General features: G+C 35.4%; 1 protein-coding gene across 3 annotated transcripts in view; it reads left to right on the forward strand.

Moving 5' to 3' along the window:
- The window catches only part of acsl3a (acyl-CoA synthetase long chain family member 3a), a 93,911-nt gene that overhangs the window by 52,038 nt on the left and 23,161 nt on the right, over positions 1-18,712 (forward strand). For all 3 annotated transcript variants that reach the window (XM_039755968.1, XM_039755977.1, XM_039755987.1), the window contains 4 exons: positions 5,824-5,962; positions 8,542-8,692; positions 16,717-16,840; positions 18,475-18,546. In XM_039755968.1, the coding sequence (XP_039611902.1) occupies positions 5,824-5,962; positions 8,542-8,692; positions 16,717-16,840; positions 18,475-18,546 (486 nt within the window). The remainder of the gene's footprint in view (positions 1-5,823; positions 5,963-8,541; positions 8,693-16,716; positions 16,841-18,474; positions 18,547-18,712) is intronic.

The following is an 18,712-nucleotide window of genomic DNA, read 5'->3' on the forward strand; positions in this document are numbered from 1 at the left end:
TAAAATAATTTATATATATATATATATATTTATATATATATAAACTGGATCGTGGTTATTAGATAAATTCCATCAGTTTAGTGGAGTAATTTTTTTTTTCTTATCTTGTTTAGAATAAATACAGTATATATAAAATTCTGTACAACCAAATAGTAGATATTGTGTAACAATGCCAGCAAATGTAAATGTATAAAAAATGGAAACATAGTAATTTCATACCTATTTAAACCAGTTCATTATAGTGGGGGGCAGAGCCTATCCCAGGATTTTTGGGGTCAGAGTAGGAACAAAACCCTGAATAAGGCACTAGCCTATCACAAGAGTGAAAGTAATAATGTCTGTTTTTTTATGTCAGATTAGAGAAGTCTTTTTTTAATCATTACATTAGGGAGTATTATGCCTGCTTCTTAAACTGAGGTCTACAAATAAAATGGCTTCCTGGAAATTTTTAAAGCATTTGTTAATCACAAGAATTACCATGATTTTTCTGGTGACTGCAGATGGGTTCTCAGTTCACAGCAAAGATATTTGCTTCCTCATTGTTTTGTTATAATTTTGTTTTATCGGTGCTTGTTTTATTTTTTAAATGTTTTTGTTAGAATAAGATGTAAAATCTGTTTGTGTAGCACTGGCCTAAGTCCCAAAAAGGGTTACGTAAAGGCAGGACTGCACTCAGTCTTGGCCAGCTGTGTAATCTAATCTCAAAGCACATTCCTTGTCCTCTTGGTACTTAAGGGACAGAACCATAGCAAAATTTTGTTTAATACTGTTTCCATCCTGTGAAAGAATTCCCACACAATTGACATATCAGTCCGGCTATGCTTTCCGAAGAACATCAAGATCAAATTTTGTCTTGCATTGAGTGATCATAGCGTTTAATAAGAAGTAAGTTGTTAAACTAGAAAGAATTAAAAGAAAGAATAAAAGAAATGTCTTCTTTTCTTAGAAATTGTTATTCTTTGTGCAGTCATAGCTGCAAGCTATACTTGTTAAGTTAGTCATAATAAGTTATTTTAATAATGCTTTAATACATTAAATAGACTTGAGGTAACACTAGCTAGACAATTCACATTTATCCAGATCATAGAGAACATGAAAGTTCTCCAGCCATTGGGATATTTCAAAGCAGTGAACAATGCAGTCCCTTTATTCTTAACTCGTGTTGTTTATTCATATTCATTTATTTATATAGGTGTAGGAAATCATAACAGAAAATGCTAAAGAATATATTGCCATAGCTGTTCCATGCTAACTCAAAATTTGTAGATAATTAGCTTTGCTTGTAAAATTTAAAAAACTGAAGAGAATCAGCAGAAAACAACATTTGGGGATCCATAATTATACCTCACCCACATCATTACATTACAACACATGCACAGGGCAAACATTTCACATAAGCTGAATGTGTATGAAAAAAGTCAGGCCAAATGTAGACCAAGAAATTTGAACAGCACAGCCATTGGATCTGCTTTTTTCACCATTTCTGTGACCTGAAAGTATAAACTCAGCATTACATCTCTAAGGCCATAAAACTGTACAACAAACATATGGACTAACTGAGTGGACGACAAAACAAATAGTGTTATCTACAACATGAACCCACCTAATGCAAGTCATTACAAATGTAAAGCAATGACATAGTCCTCTTTTGAAATATTCATGAAACACTACAGCCTGGATCTACTAAAGACATGTATTTTGGAGACAGACTTGTCTGCATCAAGAAAAGATAAACCTCCTATCTAAGAAAGAGATATTATGTTATATTATGCATTTGGTGGATGGTTCAACCTGTGTTAATAAGAAAGGCAAGGTTATAATCTTCTGAAATTGTTCTTCCTGCTTGAATTAATATTTTATCACATCAAGTACACTTTAATCTGTCTTAATGCAACTGTTTCCCAGATCAATTTAGTATATAAAACAGAGTTCAAGAGAAAAGTCTGAGGTCATGCCCTTGTGTAACCCAAGTTCAGTTAGCTTTCTGATGGACAGAAGGTATAGCTAATGTAAGTTTCATCCAGGTTAGTGGAAACTTCATGTGAGTAACCCTTTCTTTCTCTATAGTGTGTTTCTTGTTTATGATGTAATGAGTGTGCCAATCTATGATAACCTTTGAATAGAAGTAGTGCTCTATCAGATGCCTACTGAGGCTTGTGCAGATAGCACCAAATGGATACTTGTAAAGCTGACTAAAAAGAGACCTTAAGCGAGCCTAACAATGCAGGAGCAGAGAATGACAGAGAGAGAAAGAGACAGAGAGAGAGAGAAAAGCAAACAATCAAAAATCAATAGGGCTGTTCGGGCTTTTAAGTATCAAGCACCGCGGACAAAGCAGCTGCAAGGAAGGGAGCAATGTGAAGGTAGTCTTTCAGCATTTTTTAGGGGAGCGTCCGTATCCTCTAGGCCAGTGTGTGAACAGCCCCTCTGCTCACACCCCCTCCGTCAGGATTAGAGAATGTCAGAGAGAGTGAGAGAGACAGAGAAAAGCAAACAATCAAAAATCAATACGTGCTGTTCGGGTTTTCAAGTATGCGAAGCACCGCGGGGGAAGCATATCATATATCATTGAGGAGTTTTATTTAATACGCAATACATGCTCTGATTGGGTAGCTTCTCAGCCATCCGCCAGTAGCGTCCCTTGTATGAAATCAACTGGGCAAATCAACTGAGGAAGCATGTACCATAAATTAAAAGACACATTGTCCGCAGAAATCTTTGAACCAGCGAAAAATCCGTGATATATATTTAGATATGCTTACATTTAAAAACTGCGATGGAGTGAAGCCGCGAAAGTCGAAGCGCGATATAGCGAGGGATCACTGTATTTAAACTCATCCACCTTCGCCAACTCTATTCCTTGCATCCTCACCATTCTACTGACCTCCCTCTCATTTACACACATGTATTCTGTCTTGTTCCTACTGACCTTCATTCCTCTCCTCTCTAGAGCATATCTCCACCTATCCAGGGTCTCCTCAGCCTGCTCCCTACTATAGCTACAGATCATAATGTCATCAGCAAACATCATAGTCCATGGGGACTCCTGTCTAATCTCTTCTGTCAACCTGTCCATCACCATTGCAAATAAGAAAGGGCTCAGAGCTGATCCCTGATGTAATCCCACCTCCACCTTGAATGCATCCATCACTCCCACCGCATACCTCACCACAGTCACACTTCCCTCGTACATATCCTGTACAACTCTTACATACATCTCTGCCACATACTTCTTTCTTCACTGTTTGAACATTTTGAAGCTTCTGTGTTTAACATTCCCAGTGCATTGAATTCACATTTTTCTCTGAATTGTCCCACTGGGAACTCCCACTTTAGAGAGCTCTCAATGGGGAAGTCATATTTCCCCTCTCCAATAGCCAGTGAATGTAGCATTTGAAGGTACAGTGTGTCATGAGTGGAAAAAAGGTACTAGTATGGCATGACACAGATCAAACACACAGGACTGCTGTTTATGCTGCCCAATATACATCAGCATTGCTGTGAGCAAAAGCTAACTAAACCTTAATGTGTCCATACCAGACTGTGTATGTAACCAGTAATACTTATTACCAAATGTATTGTCAAGAATAACTTGTCACTCACAAAAACTAAGCTACTAGTAGTCAAAAAAGCTGTCCGAGAACTAAAATGTGCATTCAAGGTTGACAGTTTAGATTAGCTGCATTTCTTTTATAATGTTAATAAATGAGGAACTAATGATAGGACTGCACAATTAATTTCTTTTAGAGCATTAATGTTACTTTATTTTGCAGTTACTTAATTTGATTATTCTCTGTCTGTAAGAAACCAGTGTTGCAGTTCCTTTGTCCATTTATGTTGCATATTTTTGTTTTATTTTCATAACTGTTAAGAGAAGAAGCACTTTAAAATTGTTAATTGTTTACAAATTTATTTAACATGAAAATTTTGCAGTTTTCTTTTTCGTTTCAGTTTTTGCTGCAGCGAAATATTAATTTATATTATAATAACAAAGTAAACGCTTAAAGTATGCTCACTAGATACATTCAGCACGTGAAATTTGTAACAAAAGGGAGTACTTTAAATTTGTTCATAACTGAAATTAATTATATAATAACAAAGTTTTTAAAAATTCCATCTTCATGCTGTTTCAGCAGGTGTAGTTTTTGTACTATTCCCTGTATCAAATATTGAGGCTCAGTATTTTTACTTTTTTTAATGCATTTCTATTTGGTCTGGGAAAGGATGAGATCAGGAAGAGCTATAGTATGTAGAAAGGTGAAGAAAAGTCTGGCCTTCCCACTAGGGCTGCCAACATGACATTTTCTAGAAAACACTCTAAAAAGGATTAATTGTGATACAATTACACAAAGATCATCTTTTGCGTTTTTACTGTGCATTTCTGTTGTTCTTGTCTATGGGTATTTTAAGTGGGAGTATGTGAGAATCCTTCCAGAGGGACACATTTTCATTTTAGTTATTTGTGACCTTATTTGTTTTGCCCTTATTTAATACCAGATTTTAGAACTACAAAAAAAAAACACTGTTATTAATCACTGAAAAGAGGATTCATAATTTATCAGATGAACTAGGTGACCATATATGTAGTTGGTTTCTCTTTACAGATTGTTGTTTAAATCTGACCTTTACATTATTTTTCTTCTTTTTGTAAGGTTTATTTTTAAATAAAGTCAGGGCAGTGGCAGTGTGTGGCCTGTGCCTTTGTATGTTTTCGTCCAGGTACTCTGGTTTTTCTCTCATATTCATAAGACATGCCTGTCAGGTTAATTTATAATTCTTAATCACTCCTGTTTGAGTGAGTGTACCCTGTGATATACTGGCACCTTGTTCAGGTTTTGTTTCTGCCTTCTATTTATTGTTGTAAATTTAGGCTGTGGCCACCACTACTTTGATCTGGAACATGTGGGTTTGGGGACATGTTAATACCTGACATCTGCTTTTGATAATGCCTAAAGTTAAAAGAACAAACATGCATTTAATTATGTTTTTTTTTTTGTTTTTTTTTTATAAATTTTGAATTTAACAAATCCTACTTTTAAGTGTCTACTATCATTATATTTTTCATAGCATTACCAATTAAAAAATTAAATATTTTGATGAACATGCATATCTGTTTTTCGCATTCATTTATATTCTTAGTCTTGCCTGTTTCTTTTTAGTTTATTTAAACAAAGTGCCAGAGAGTATATATACAATTTAAAAGATAATAGTGCATGTTGTTTTTGTTGTAGACTTCTGACATTTTATTGAACTAATGTTTTCATCTTTGTTGATCATCTCTTTTCATAATAGATCTCTAATTATGTTTATTAAAGATTAAGATAAATTATTAGATACAGGAAACTTTTCTGACATTAGTTCACAACATGCATTTTTATATTATAATGTAGATGTTTAAAGCATCTTAAAATATTTTCTATTAGTAGCCACTAAAACATAAGACCTGTTTAGAATGACAAAATGGTACATTCTTACTATGTAACAGGACATAGAATTTCATGTGAGGTATGTTCAGTTGTGTAAACAATCTTTTTAAGAGTTATCTTTTTCAATTTATTACATTATTATATGGCTCGTTTTTTATTCTTGCCTTTCTGACATTTTTAGCAGATTTTATTCATACTGTATGACTTAAGTTATTTTTGTCGACTTATTAAACTTCTTCTTTGGTTAAAATTAATTGTCTCTAATATTTTTGCAATTTTTACTTCCCAGTTTTGATCATTGAATTTTTTTTGGGATTTTACTGCTTAACATAACATGCCCCTTATCTGGCAATAATATTTAATTTATGAGAAGTGTAACATGTTTTATATTTCACAGGCAATCTTGCTTCAAGTTCCACGACTGCAGCATATCATTATTGTAGACGAAAAAACAATGTCTTGGACAGATTACCCAAAAGGCATAATGATTCACAGCATGACATCAGTACAGAGGCTTGGATCTAAATCAGAAAACAGTGAGTGAAATCAGTAACAAAGATTTGATTGACTATTGCCTTCTGTGTTTTTCTTTAATTATTATATTCACAATAAACAGGTTCACATGCCAGTCACAGTCCTCATGGAATTCTTGAAAAAAATGTGAATAATAATACTGAGCTGCTCACTTTGTTTTACTATATTACATGATATTATGCAGTCATGTGAAAAAATATGCTCACCCCATGGAAATCGTTGACTTTTTCAGCATATTTGAAATGGCAAATATTAGATCTTAATGCAAACAGTTCCTACAGATTAAGGTGATACCTCTCTATATATAAAATTCAATGTCTGTCTGTCTGTATATCTGTTTGCTTTTCATGAGAGAACTATTTAAGAGATTTAGATCAGGTTTTTTCTATAATTTGCTTGAACATTCTGTTTGATTTTGCGACTTCTGTCATTACGCTAAGTATCATAGTTCGCTTGCAGGAGCGATTTATTCACGCTAATCTGAAACAGAGGCTGTAGGCCAAGGAGAGGGGGAATCGTAACATCAGGAGTGGGGAGTCAGGTGGGGCCCTCATCACTAATGCACCAGCGTCTGTTCGAATCGGTCTACCTCTGGCCACTTTCTGGACCATACCTTGCCTCCACTTAGCTAGCTATACCTGTTTTTTTTTATTGATTTTTAAAGTTTGCCCTGTTTCACTACTACGTGGGCAGAGCCTTGGGGGACAGCTATTACTTGAATAAAATCAAAAGGAAAGTTTGCCTTTTCAATTATTTATTCAACAAAAACATCAATAGATGTAATGGTCTACTAGGGAAAAGGTAAGTACAACCTTGACCTCAGAAGCTGGTAGTGCCCTCTTTAGCAGGAATGACGTCTTGTAAGCATTTTGCATAACTGCACTTTAGCCTCTGATATCATTGTGGTAAACTTTTTGACCACCCGCCAACATATCAATGGAATTCCAGTCAGGGCTTTGATTAGACAAGTATATAAACCTCCATTTCTGCTTTTTGAGTCATTCCTTGATGGATTTGATAGTGTGCTTCAGACTATTATGATGTTGAAAGGTATATTTCCACTTCAACTTCAACTTTCGAACAGATGGTTTCAGTTTGATATGATGCAAAATTAATAGTCGACTCAATGCCTGCAAGCTGCATTGCCCAAGACCTAAGGCAGCCAAGCAACCCCAAACTATAACTTTTCCATCACCATCCTTTACAGTTGGTATGAGGTACTTCTTCTGAAATGCTGTCTTTGGATTGTTCTAAACATGTCTACTGTTACTATGGCCAAACAACTCTATCTTTTATTAATCTGTGTAGAGCACAATGTTCCAGAAAGCCTGAGAGCTCTTTTTATCTTGGCATGATGACACCATAAACATCAGTGCCACACATTAGATATCTGTGGTTTTAATAAGACAGGTTTCACCTGCATATTCCTTAGGAGGTTCGATAATAAAATGTAAATTGTGTTATAGATCCTCATTTTGATTAAAACAATAAGAATTTAACAGAAATGATGGCAGGGGCCAGGCATATTTATTGTATAATAACATTAATTAATTCTTATCGAATTATAAACCAGTTCTGTTCAGTTTTATGAAAAGAAAATTGGATGTTTTCTAATTTTTATAAAGTATAGTTTTACCATTGAGTTATGGAGGGTGTATTAGTATTCTTTCTCTTGAATGAGATTATTCAACCCACATTCCCAGAACATATGCTGTAGTGAGGCATTGTTCATAATTATGGTCTAATACCTGATATATTTTAGATAATTTTAACATAAAGAGTCGTGTCTGATGTTTTATTCAGATATCAATTTCTTTGATAACCTTCAGTCTGAATATATAAATATGAAACCTCATTTATGACTGATAACTTCTTCAGAGACATTAAAATGAATAAAATCTGATACTTGCTTCCCAGAAAAACTTTAACTAGTTTACAAGTTAAAATTCTTTCCTTTTCCTGCCATTCTTTGAATTTAATTTAACTTTATCTTTGCTAAACCTTATGTACATTTTAAGATCATCATAGCCACACAATGCAAATTTAGCTAAACAAAATAACTATCTTTGAGGTAGACTGATGTCCAGTTCTTCCTGCTAGGAATACTGCAATACTGCAGGAATAGGCTCTCACACCCTAGTGATGCTGTACTGGGTTATTTTTTTTTAAGATTATATAGGCAATCTAAAACATGACACAGATTTTTAATGTATTTTAATAAATTATTGCTAACTACTTTTCATTGTTTGTTTTCTAGTCATTAGGAATGTTTATCTCTTAACTCGTAGCTCAAATGAAGGCCACATTTTGGAAAATGTCCAGCCTGCAGCTTTAGTCATTCTTATATGCGCTAGAACATTTTTATGAGTCAAAATATAAAGTGAAATAAAATCCACTGTTTTTTTAAATGGCTAATTCAATTTTTTGATCAAATTTACTGTTTACTAATAACATTTTAGTGTTCAGTATTATTTTCAGTATTAAAGCTGTCTTCTGTCCAATAAAAGTGTTTGTGATGATTTTATTTTAATGTCAGTAACTGTGCTACTTATCAAGTTAAAAGGTTCCTAATTTTTTTCAGTCTCGAAACCTAGAATGCAACCAATACCATCTGACATTGCTGTTATTATGTACACAAGTGGTTCTACTGGGATACCAAAAGGAGTAATGATTTCCCACAGTAATCTCATTGCTGGATTAACAGGCATGGCTGAAAGGATTCCAGATCTTGGGTAAGAATTTTTATATTTCTTTTTTTAGTTTGGAGAATGTGTTGAACTATCTTGAAATGTTAACGGTCAAAAATAATTCGTCTTCTTGAGGACATAGAGGTGCTGTATGAGCCTCAATATAGTAATGGCTTGCTTTTTTTAGAAGCTGAGGGTAGATTGGGGGCATTCTTTGGCATAATCCAATACACACGTTTCAGCATTTTTGAAAAGCATTGTCTATTCTTCCTATTTATGAATATGATAATGTTGACGTAAAAGGCTGAAATCAGGACCAAATAATATTTACCTTTGAGTTCTTAATGCGGTTAATGAGTAAACCCTTGACACATATTTTTAGGAAGTGACTGCACATTAGTGAAATTCCAAAGTACAGGAAAATGGCAAATATTATCCTGCTATATAAAAAGGGTGACCGGGCAGATCCAAGCAACTATAAGCCAGTAAGCTTAATGTTCATCACAGGTAAATTAGAGTAAGTGAAATATTAAAGATAAGATTGGGCAACATATGGCAAGAACAGTAGTTTTACTGAACAGTCAGCATGTGTTCAGACGAGGGAGGTCATGTTCTACAAACATGCTGGAATTCTATGTGAAGGCAACAAAAGGATTTGGTCAAAGAGGACCATATGATATTATTTATCTTGACATTCATAAAGCATTTGATAAGGTGCCACATGAGAGGTTGGGCATCAAATTAAAAGAAGTGGGAGTTAAGGGTGTTGTTTGTAGATGGACGCAAAATTGGCTCAGACACAGGAAGCACAAGGTTATGGTGTAAGGAACCGTATCAGAATTGCCTAACATTAAGGGTGTTGTTCTACAGGGATCAGCGCTAGTGCTGCTGCTATTTTTACTATATATAAATTATTTTAATAGGAATAAATGTAACAAGATGGTTAAGTTTGCAGATGATACCAAGCTAGGTGGATTGCCAGATAATCTAGAATCTGTTGAATCATTACAGAGGGACTTGGACAGTATATAGGCTTGGGCAGATTTGTGGCAGTTTTAATTTAATGTAAGTTAATGTAAAGTATTACATATAGGAAATAAAAATGTTAGGTTTGAATACACAATGGGAGGCCTGAAAATCAAATGTATACCTTTTGAGAAGTATTTAGGAAACATAGTTGACTCGATACTATCAACTGCTAGACAGTGTTCAGAAGCCATTAAAAAGGCTAACAGAATGTTAGGTTGTACAGTGCTCTGATGTGTAGAGTACAAGTCCAAGGAGGATTTGTTCAAGCTTTATAATGCACTGGTGAGGCCTCATCTGGAGTATTGTGTACAATTGTGGTCTCCAGTTTACAAAAAGGACATAGCAGCACTGAAAAATGCCCAGAGAAGAGCGACTAGGCTGGTTCCAGTCCTGCATAGGATGAACTATGAGGAAAAATTAAAAGAGACTTTTCAGATTAAGCAAAAGAAGATTAAGAAAAGACATGATTCAAGTGTTTAAAATTATGAACGGAATTAGTACAGTGGATTGAGACTGTTATTTTGAAATGAGTTCATCAAGAGCACATGGACACAGAAACTTGGTAAGGGTAAATGTTGACCAAACATTAGAAAGTTTTTCTTTTCACAGAAAACCATGGACACATGGAATAAGCTACCAAGTAGTGCGGTAGACAGTAGGACTTTAGGGACTTTCAAAACTTGACGATGTCATTTTAGAAGAATTAAGTGGATATGACTGCCGAGCTTTGTTGGACTGAATGGTCCGTTTTTATCTATCTGGATTGTTGTAATTTTCTAAAGAGTTTCACTTTGCATTGGTTCCAATAAACAGTGGTCTACATTATAGAAGAATACTTAGGTATTGTTAGCAAAATAATGCAAAGTTTATTTTAGGCTAGTAAGAAATACAAGTTTATGGTTACAGGTGAAGTTTGCAATGCACACCCTATTTTATTGTCCATTTATACCTTGTTATCCATAAAAAATGTTTAAAAATTACTGAAGCAAAAGTATAAATTAGACCAAACAGGACAGAAGAAATATACTAAATAAAATTATACAGATACATAGTTCTGTAGTATATTCTTTGTTAGTTATCTAAGCAGAAAAAGCAGAAGCATTCTTCACCAGCCTGAAAGTAACTTATTTACAGGTAAGCTGCCTACCTATACTACAGACTGTTGACAATAACATATGGCTGATAAATTTGTCACCTTAGATTCTGTACAGAAGTAGTCATTTTAAGTATTCTCCATATTTATGTGTTTTATGGTTTTACTTCTTACACTTCTCACCTCAAGTAAATACTTTTAAAAACAAATGTAAGATCATGCAGATGGCATGGTGACACAGTGGTTGCACTGCTGCCTCACAGTTAGGAGGCCAGGCCCTCCACAGAGTTTGCATTTTTTCCCTATGCATGTGGGGGATTCCTCCAGGTTTTTCGGTTTCCTTCCACAGTCCAAAGACATGAAAATTAGGTGAATTGTCAATCCTAAATTGTCTCTAGTGTGTGGTTGGGGTGTGTGTGTGTTCACCCTGCAAGAGACTGGTGCCCTGTCCAGGGTTGTTCCTGCCTTGTACCATATGCTTTCTGGGATAGGCTCCAGCACCCCCTGCAACCCTGTTCAGGACTAATCGGGTTAGAAAATGACTGGCTGACTGATAACATCATGCAAAACCTTCATGTATTATGCAGTGAAAAGTCAGCCATTTAGAACACCAAACAAAAGCGCTCATGCAGATTTTTATCTACTGTATGTGGCCGAAATGCTAGCCTCTACTGTATTTATGTTCAGGAAGACACTAGAACTGATTATTATGTTTTTGTGCATTAGACTTTCAGCAAGTACAATTTTTATTACCCAGAAACTAGAAGTACAATGTAAAGTTATTTATATATACTATACTATAGGTGTTAAGTTCTTTCTGTAAAAAGAAGTAAAAAATAATAATACCATTTTGCTTTTATGTATTGTCAGCTTTTGGGTTTTATAGCAAAATCTTCCTTTTGGATCCCATGTTTTCACAGATTGCAATGACTGATTTAGTCTTTGTTCATAGTGATATCTTTCTTCATCAACAGAATCAAAAGATCAGTGAGCTGTTCTTGTCCACATAGATCTTTGAGTTTGGACTTAATGAAATTGAGTTTGGACATGCTTCTTTCAGCAGTTGCTGTTAATACAGTTAACAGACATTTTCCATAATGTAAACAACTTTAGAAACATGTAGTAAGCATCAACATTTTGAATATATCAGCATTGTTTGGATGCCATTCTTTGGTCATATGTATGCAAAATGAAAAGCTGTCAGCTCTGTTAGTAGATCTGATCCAAGCTACCATTTTTTCTACTAAGGCTACCAAGCAAAGTGAATGTGTGTGATTTGTGCATAGTTATTATAGCTACCTTTAGCGTCCTAACATCATACATACCAACATGACCAGTACACAAATATTACTGCACATACTCTGTGGAGTTAATAGCAATAATGATCATAGACTATACTTTTTTTCATGGGACAATTAACAGTAGCCTTTCTTGCTATTACAAGGCATGTTAGTTATTGCTGCTTTTTCCCTGTTTCTAAAAATTAGAAGGAAACTTGTGGTTAGAAGCAATCAGTTGCTCGTAGTAGGAGAAAAGAGCACATGGGACAATGAAAATGGGCAGGGTATGGAGCCACAATAGCTTCTCCTGTCTGAGTGGGAGCTTGTTCCCTTGAGAAACTTTAGATGCACCAGATGCCCATCTTCAGGTCTTTCAGTAGTCACTGACAAAAAGAGTACAGATAGCTGAAATAAAGTTCCTGTGCTGGGTTACTAGGCTTAGTGTCTATGATAGGGTGAGAAGTGCAATAATACCGGAGGACTGTTTCCTGATTTAGAAGATCCTTTTGAAATGGTTTAGGCATGTATTTTGGATGCTTAGATACTTTGTGATATTTCGGTGGAACAACACACCATTGGTGTACCAGGCATGGCTGCATGGCTTACTAGTAAAAGGCCCAGGAAAAAACCCTGGATATGCTAGAGGGAGTATATATCTTGACTCCCATTAGGAACATGTGGGAATTTTCTAGGAGGAGCTAGATAAAGCAATAGAGTATCCTTGTCTGTCCAACCCAGCATGTTGCCACCACCACTAACATCAACAGGCGAAGTAGAGTGAAAATGAACTGAAGAGAATAATATTTATATCAGGTAATAAGAGTGCTAAGGCTTGTATCATTCATTTCTTTTGAATACTTATTGCAGATTAAAAATTAAATTCAGTTCTACAATCTCTACACTTAGCTTTGTATTATCGCACAGACATTAATAGTTTTTTTAACTTGCCTCCTAAGTTAGCTGTACTTCCAGGAGATACATATTCACGTTTGTGTGGGATAGCTTCTGTTGTCATCAGTGCAATTAATGGGTTCATACCCAGTTGCAAAGAGTTTTTTTTTTTCCTTTTCAAATGCAGACTCCTCCAATAAATTCTCTTAGGGCACTTTTTACTTTCTGGTATACATAGTATAGAGAAAGTATTAGAATCGTGAAAAAGTTCGACCTTGAGATTTTGATGAATCTTGACGTTTTAGACCTTCCTGAGTCCGAAAATACCATTTATGAAATTATGTGTGTCTGTGTGTAAAAATGATGACTTGAAAACGCTTTGACCTAGGTCAAAGAGACTTTGTACACCTGCTTTATATCAAAAATAGGGAATCCTATTAACATTTGGCCCACAATTTTCAAGTGAACTATGGTTATAATTACAGATTGATGATTCAAATTTTGTATTGATACTAGCAAAATACCCGTGCTTCGCAGCGGAGAAGTAGTGTGTTAAAGAAGTAATGAAAAAGAAAAGGAAACATTTTAATAATAACGTAACATGATTGACATTGTCATTGTCATGAGTGTTGCTGTCATATATATAGTATATATATATATATATATATATATATATATATATATATATATATATATATATATACACACACACATAAACATATATATATATACATATACATCCACATATATATACATATATACATATGTGCACAAAACCACGCTTTTATCAAGGCTTCCGTCGGGTAGTCTTTTGAAATGAAATTTTCCTCCAATCAGTCATAGCAACGAGCTTTCTTCCGACTGTTACATTTTTGTAGCTCTGATGTGTGCATCAATGTAATCGGTGTACCAGGGAATCATGCATTGACAGAAGTTCCCCTTTGCTTGGAATGCAAAGTGTGATTAAATGCGTTATTTTTTAACGCGTTATGGAGCACATGCATCGAGGCTTCTCAGCTGTGCTTGTGCTAAGAAAAGGAAACATTTTAAAAATAACGTAACACGATTGTCAATGTAACCTTTTGTAAGTAGTGCCTGGAGGATTCAGAGTGTGGAGAAACTCTAGAGACAGCATGTGTATTACTTTGTGGATTTTTCTGTGAGTATTTGGTGGCAGCGTCACAAAGTTGGTTCTGCAAGACTGCGTTAGCTGTGGAGCTCAGCTCAGAGTGAAATGAGGTGAATGGGAGGGGAGATGATGACGTGACTCCCCCACCCGCCTTAATTGTCAATCCCCCCCACAAAGACAATCTCTCGGAATTTGCATAAGCACAGCCCCTCATCATCAATGTTAACTTAGTTACAAAGTGATCAAAACTCTCGTTTATATCCTGCGTCCTCTCATTAAACTTGTACCCCGCATTAGCCGTGGGCATGACAAACGCCAGCGGCAGCCTGTCTATGATCTTAATTTAAACTTTAGGTTTACACCGTGCTTTGTTTTCGACTCTAACATTTTTGTAGCTCTGATGTGTGCACCAATGTAATCGGTGTACCAAGAAATCATGCATTGACAGAAGTTCCCCTTTGCTTGGAATGCAAAGTGTGATTAAATGCGTTATTTTTTAACGCGTTATGGAGCACATTCATCGAAGCTTCTCAGCTGTGCTTGTGCTAAGAAAAGGAAACATTTTAAAAATAACATAACACGATTGTCAATGTAACCTTTTGTAAGTAGTGCCTGGAGGATTCAGAGTGTGGAGAAACTCTAGAGACAGCGTGTGATTTAACTTGTGGATTTTTCTGTGAGTATTTGGTGGCAGCGTCACAAAGTTGCTTCCGCAAGACTGCGTTAGCTGCGGAGCTCAGCTCAGAGCGAAATGAGGTGAATGGGAGGAGATGATGGCGTGACTCCCCACCCGCCTTAACTGTCAATCCCCCCCACAAACACAGTCTCTCGGAATTTGCATAAGCACAACCCTTCACCTGCAATTTTAACTTAGTTACAAAGTGATCAAAGTGATCTCGTTTATATCCTGCGTCCTCTCATTAAACTTGTATCCCGCATTAGCCGTGGGCAAGACAAACGCCAGTGGCAGCCTGTCTATGAACTTAATTTAAACTTTAGGTTTACACCGTGCTTTGTTTCCGAAGTAACTGCACTCATGAATATGGTTGTATATGTCACTCGCTCGCTTCTTATTGTTTCACTGCCTTCTCAATTATAAAATGCATGTTTTCTTCAGCGCTTTTTGGAGCTCTTCCTTGTTTTCTACGTACTGCGTTGACAGTCAGTTCACGTGATTACGTGGGAGGCGTGATGATGTCACACAAAACTCCGCCCCCCACGGCCATCAAGCTCAACTCGTAGAATTTCGAAATGAACCCTGCCCAACTTTTGTAAGTAAGCTGTAAGGAATGAGCCTGCCAAATTTCAGCCTTCCACCTACTCGGGAAGTTGGAGAAATAGTGATGAGTCAGTGAGTGAGTCAGTCAGTCAGTGAGTGAGTGAGGGCTTTGCCTTTTATTAGTATAGATTTATAATGATAAAAAGTAAACAGATGTGAAATTTGAGAAAAATTACTCAACCTGAAGTAGTATTTTGTTTAAACAACCATCCCAAGATTTTGTATCATGGAAATCTAAGTGTGTGCATGATATTAAAAACTGTATTCAATATAATGCATATTCTTTCAATAACTATTACTAATTTTAATTTAATTTATAAATAATCAGTTTAACAATAACGTATAAACATTGAACATGCCATGTAAATATAAAGATGGAATTGGGAACGATAAGCTGCTATGTCCCCATTGTGTTCCTGGTAATACATTTAATTTTGTGATTTTTTTTTTTTATTTCCGTGATCATTATTATTATTAAATGTAGCTAAATGCTGTTTTACCTATAGCAATTTATTGCAACAAATACCAATTAATACTAACACTTTTTCTATGATTTTAGGTGACTATAACTCTTTTTTCTGTACATGTAATCTAGGTAATGCATATGTATTCATGAAAAAATTCCACCACCTTTTTCAACATCACTAAGTGTGAAAATATGATTTTAATATAAAGTGTGATTATAAATAGAGATACATGAGTGTGTACTGATTTTATGAATTAGTTATGATGAGAAACAAAGAGATATGATATTTGAGAAATGTTGGGCAACTGGAAGTAGTTCCAATTACCTTTTCTTCTATCTCAGTATATGAGAAAGTCGAGGGGAGCATACTTTTGATTTTTAAACTATCAGCTTGAGGATTTGATTTGCATGGCACTCTCAGAGGTGAATTTCAAATTGTTCGCACAAATGAAGGTACAGCAAATTAGTTTAGTCTATTTGTGCTGTTGTACACAATGGTATATACAAACTTTGTGCATTAGAAATGCAGAAGACTTTGTTCATGATTCATCAAATATTATTTGGCAGGTGAGCCCCACAGAAAATTGTTTGTTATTTGTCAAACAAATCTGCATTTGTTAATCCCATTCTGTTCTTCGCAGCTACGAATCTCTGTTGGATGCAATAGACCAGAACATGTAGCACAGCTAACCATCTCTCATTTATATAAAACTCTGTCATATTGAGTCTGTAAGTGTGTGTCACAAAAAGTAACAATTAATAGTAGTAATGCATTGTTTCTAATTATAAAGTGTTTGTGTCTGAGGTCATGAAGCCTAAGAACCATTTTAGAGTTTCACAGCACATGATCTTCATCTGAATTCAACTGATTGCAAGTTTGTTTTTTGTTTTTTTACTTACAGTGAGAAGGACACTTATATTGGTTATTTGCCTCTTGCTCATGTACTGGAATTGAGTGCTGAGATGGTGTGCTTGGTTCATGGATGCCGTGTTGGCTATTCATCCCCACAGACCTTAGCAGATCAGGTTTGTTTCTAGATCGGGCTCTTAAGGCTTACTTTTCATACGCATTCCATTCATATTCTCATCTTATGCAGCAGTGTGTTTTATGTATATAAACTTGCATGTTAGCATTACAGCAGGCAGAATATTTCAAGTTAACAGCTGGGTCTGGACCCATCTCTCCATGCCACACCTGTGTGAGCTTGTAGAATTAGTTTAGTTAGTAGGTCCAGTTGTGTACAGAAGATCCAGTTGTGGACAGAAACTTACCTACAACCCAATTAGAGATTTACCTGTGACAAGTTCCTGTTAATTCCAAAATTCAATGATTCCTAAGTTTAATTTAAAATTTTCTTCCAACTTTTGCCCATTCAATATAACCCAGGAGAAAACCACCAGGTTTGATGTGGCTTAGTTATCCCCATACAGTGAGATTACACTAGTCTTTAGAAATGATTGTTTTTACTGACTTGCTCACTTACAATATTTTGTTGTTTACCAGTACCTAGCTGTAAGTGTTAATTAATAATCATAAAGATATTTTAATTGACTTATAGAAAACACGGTAATGAGAAATTTTTATCAAGTACAAAGCGATGACAATGGCTTAGATCAGGGGTGCCCAATGCGTCGATCGCGATCGACCGGTAGATCGCAAAGATAGTGCAGCTATATCGTGTTGCATTAAAAAAAAAAATTTTAAATGTTAGTCTATCATATATACTCCCTATGGCATTTGCCACTTGATTGACATACAGGACGGCCAGTCTGAGATCTCTTCTCTTCTAACACACTGGTCATCCCGCATGCACACTCAAACGCGCGAGCTACTGCAAAACTCCGGCTGTGATGTAGTTAGCCTTCAAATTTATATCGACTAAAGAAGGGATTTGGAAAAAAAATTGTTTGGGGAAGGTATGGGTTGGATGTGGAATTAGATGAGGAATTTTTTCTCACAATGTCACAATCAAAGTGCGTTTGTCTGATATGTCAATCTATCATTGCTATTCCAAAGAAGGAAAATGTGGAAAGGCATTTTCGAACTGTTCATAAAAACTATGAAACTGACGTCCTTCCAAAAAGCGATCTGAGAGGAGAGGGAACTAAAATCGCAGTTAATCGGACAGCCGTCATTTTTCACTCAGCTGAATTCAAAAGCTCCTTGACTGCATTATTCGGCTGTACTTATTCATGCGAGTCAGCCTTTTCCCACATGACGATTATTAAATCCAAATAGAGTAGTGACCATAAATGTATTGAATTGTTATTGTGCCATAAAGGTTATTCAGTTATGCAAGGTACGACAACATACATTTTATGTATAAAGTATACTCAGTATATATATATATAGCATTTTAATGTAGGTAGATCATTTCGACCTGGTCATTTTAGAAGTAGCTCGCAAGCCGAAAAAGTGTGGGCACCCCCGGCTTAGATGAATCTTAGACAAAACATATAAAAGATTCAATAACCCTGGAAACTCAAACAAAAATGTCCAGCCCAAATACTAGTAAGCAAGCATAGCTGCAGTAATTATCATTTGATGGAGTTATAAATTAAGACACACTGTTGTATTCTTTGTTAATAATATTAATATCTTTTTCTGATTATTCATTAGTGTGCATAAGAAAAAATAATTAATTTATGTCTAATTTCAGTCAACCAAAATCAAAAAAGGAAGTAAAGGAGATGCCAGTGTTTTGAAACCAACTCTAATGGCAGCTGTACCAGTGAGTGTGATTCTAATATTACCTTTTCTTTTACTTCATTTCATAAGGCGCCCCTAAAAATGATAGGAATATTCATTGTATTATATTTCATGTGTGATTTTTAAAAAGAAATATTTCTTACTAGCTCTATCTCAAATGTATTAGTCATGAAACTATATATTCTGAA

The sequence above is a fragment of the Polypterus senegalus genome, chromosome 1 (genome assembly GCF_016835505.1).
Source record: "Polypterus senegalus isolate Bchr_013 chromosome 1, ASM1683550v1, whole genome shotgun sequence".
In the NCBI taxonomy this organism is placed as follows: Eukaryota; Metazoa; Chordata; class Cladistia; order Polypteriformes; family Polypteridae; genus Polypterus; species Polypterus senegalus.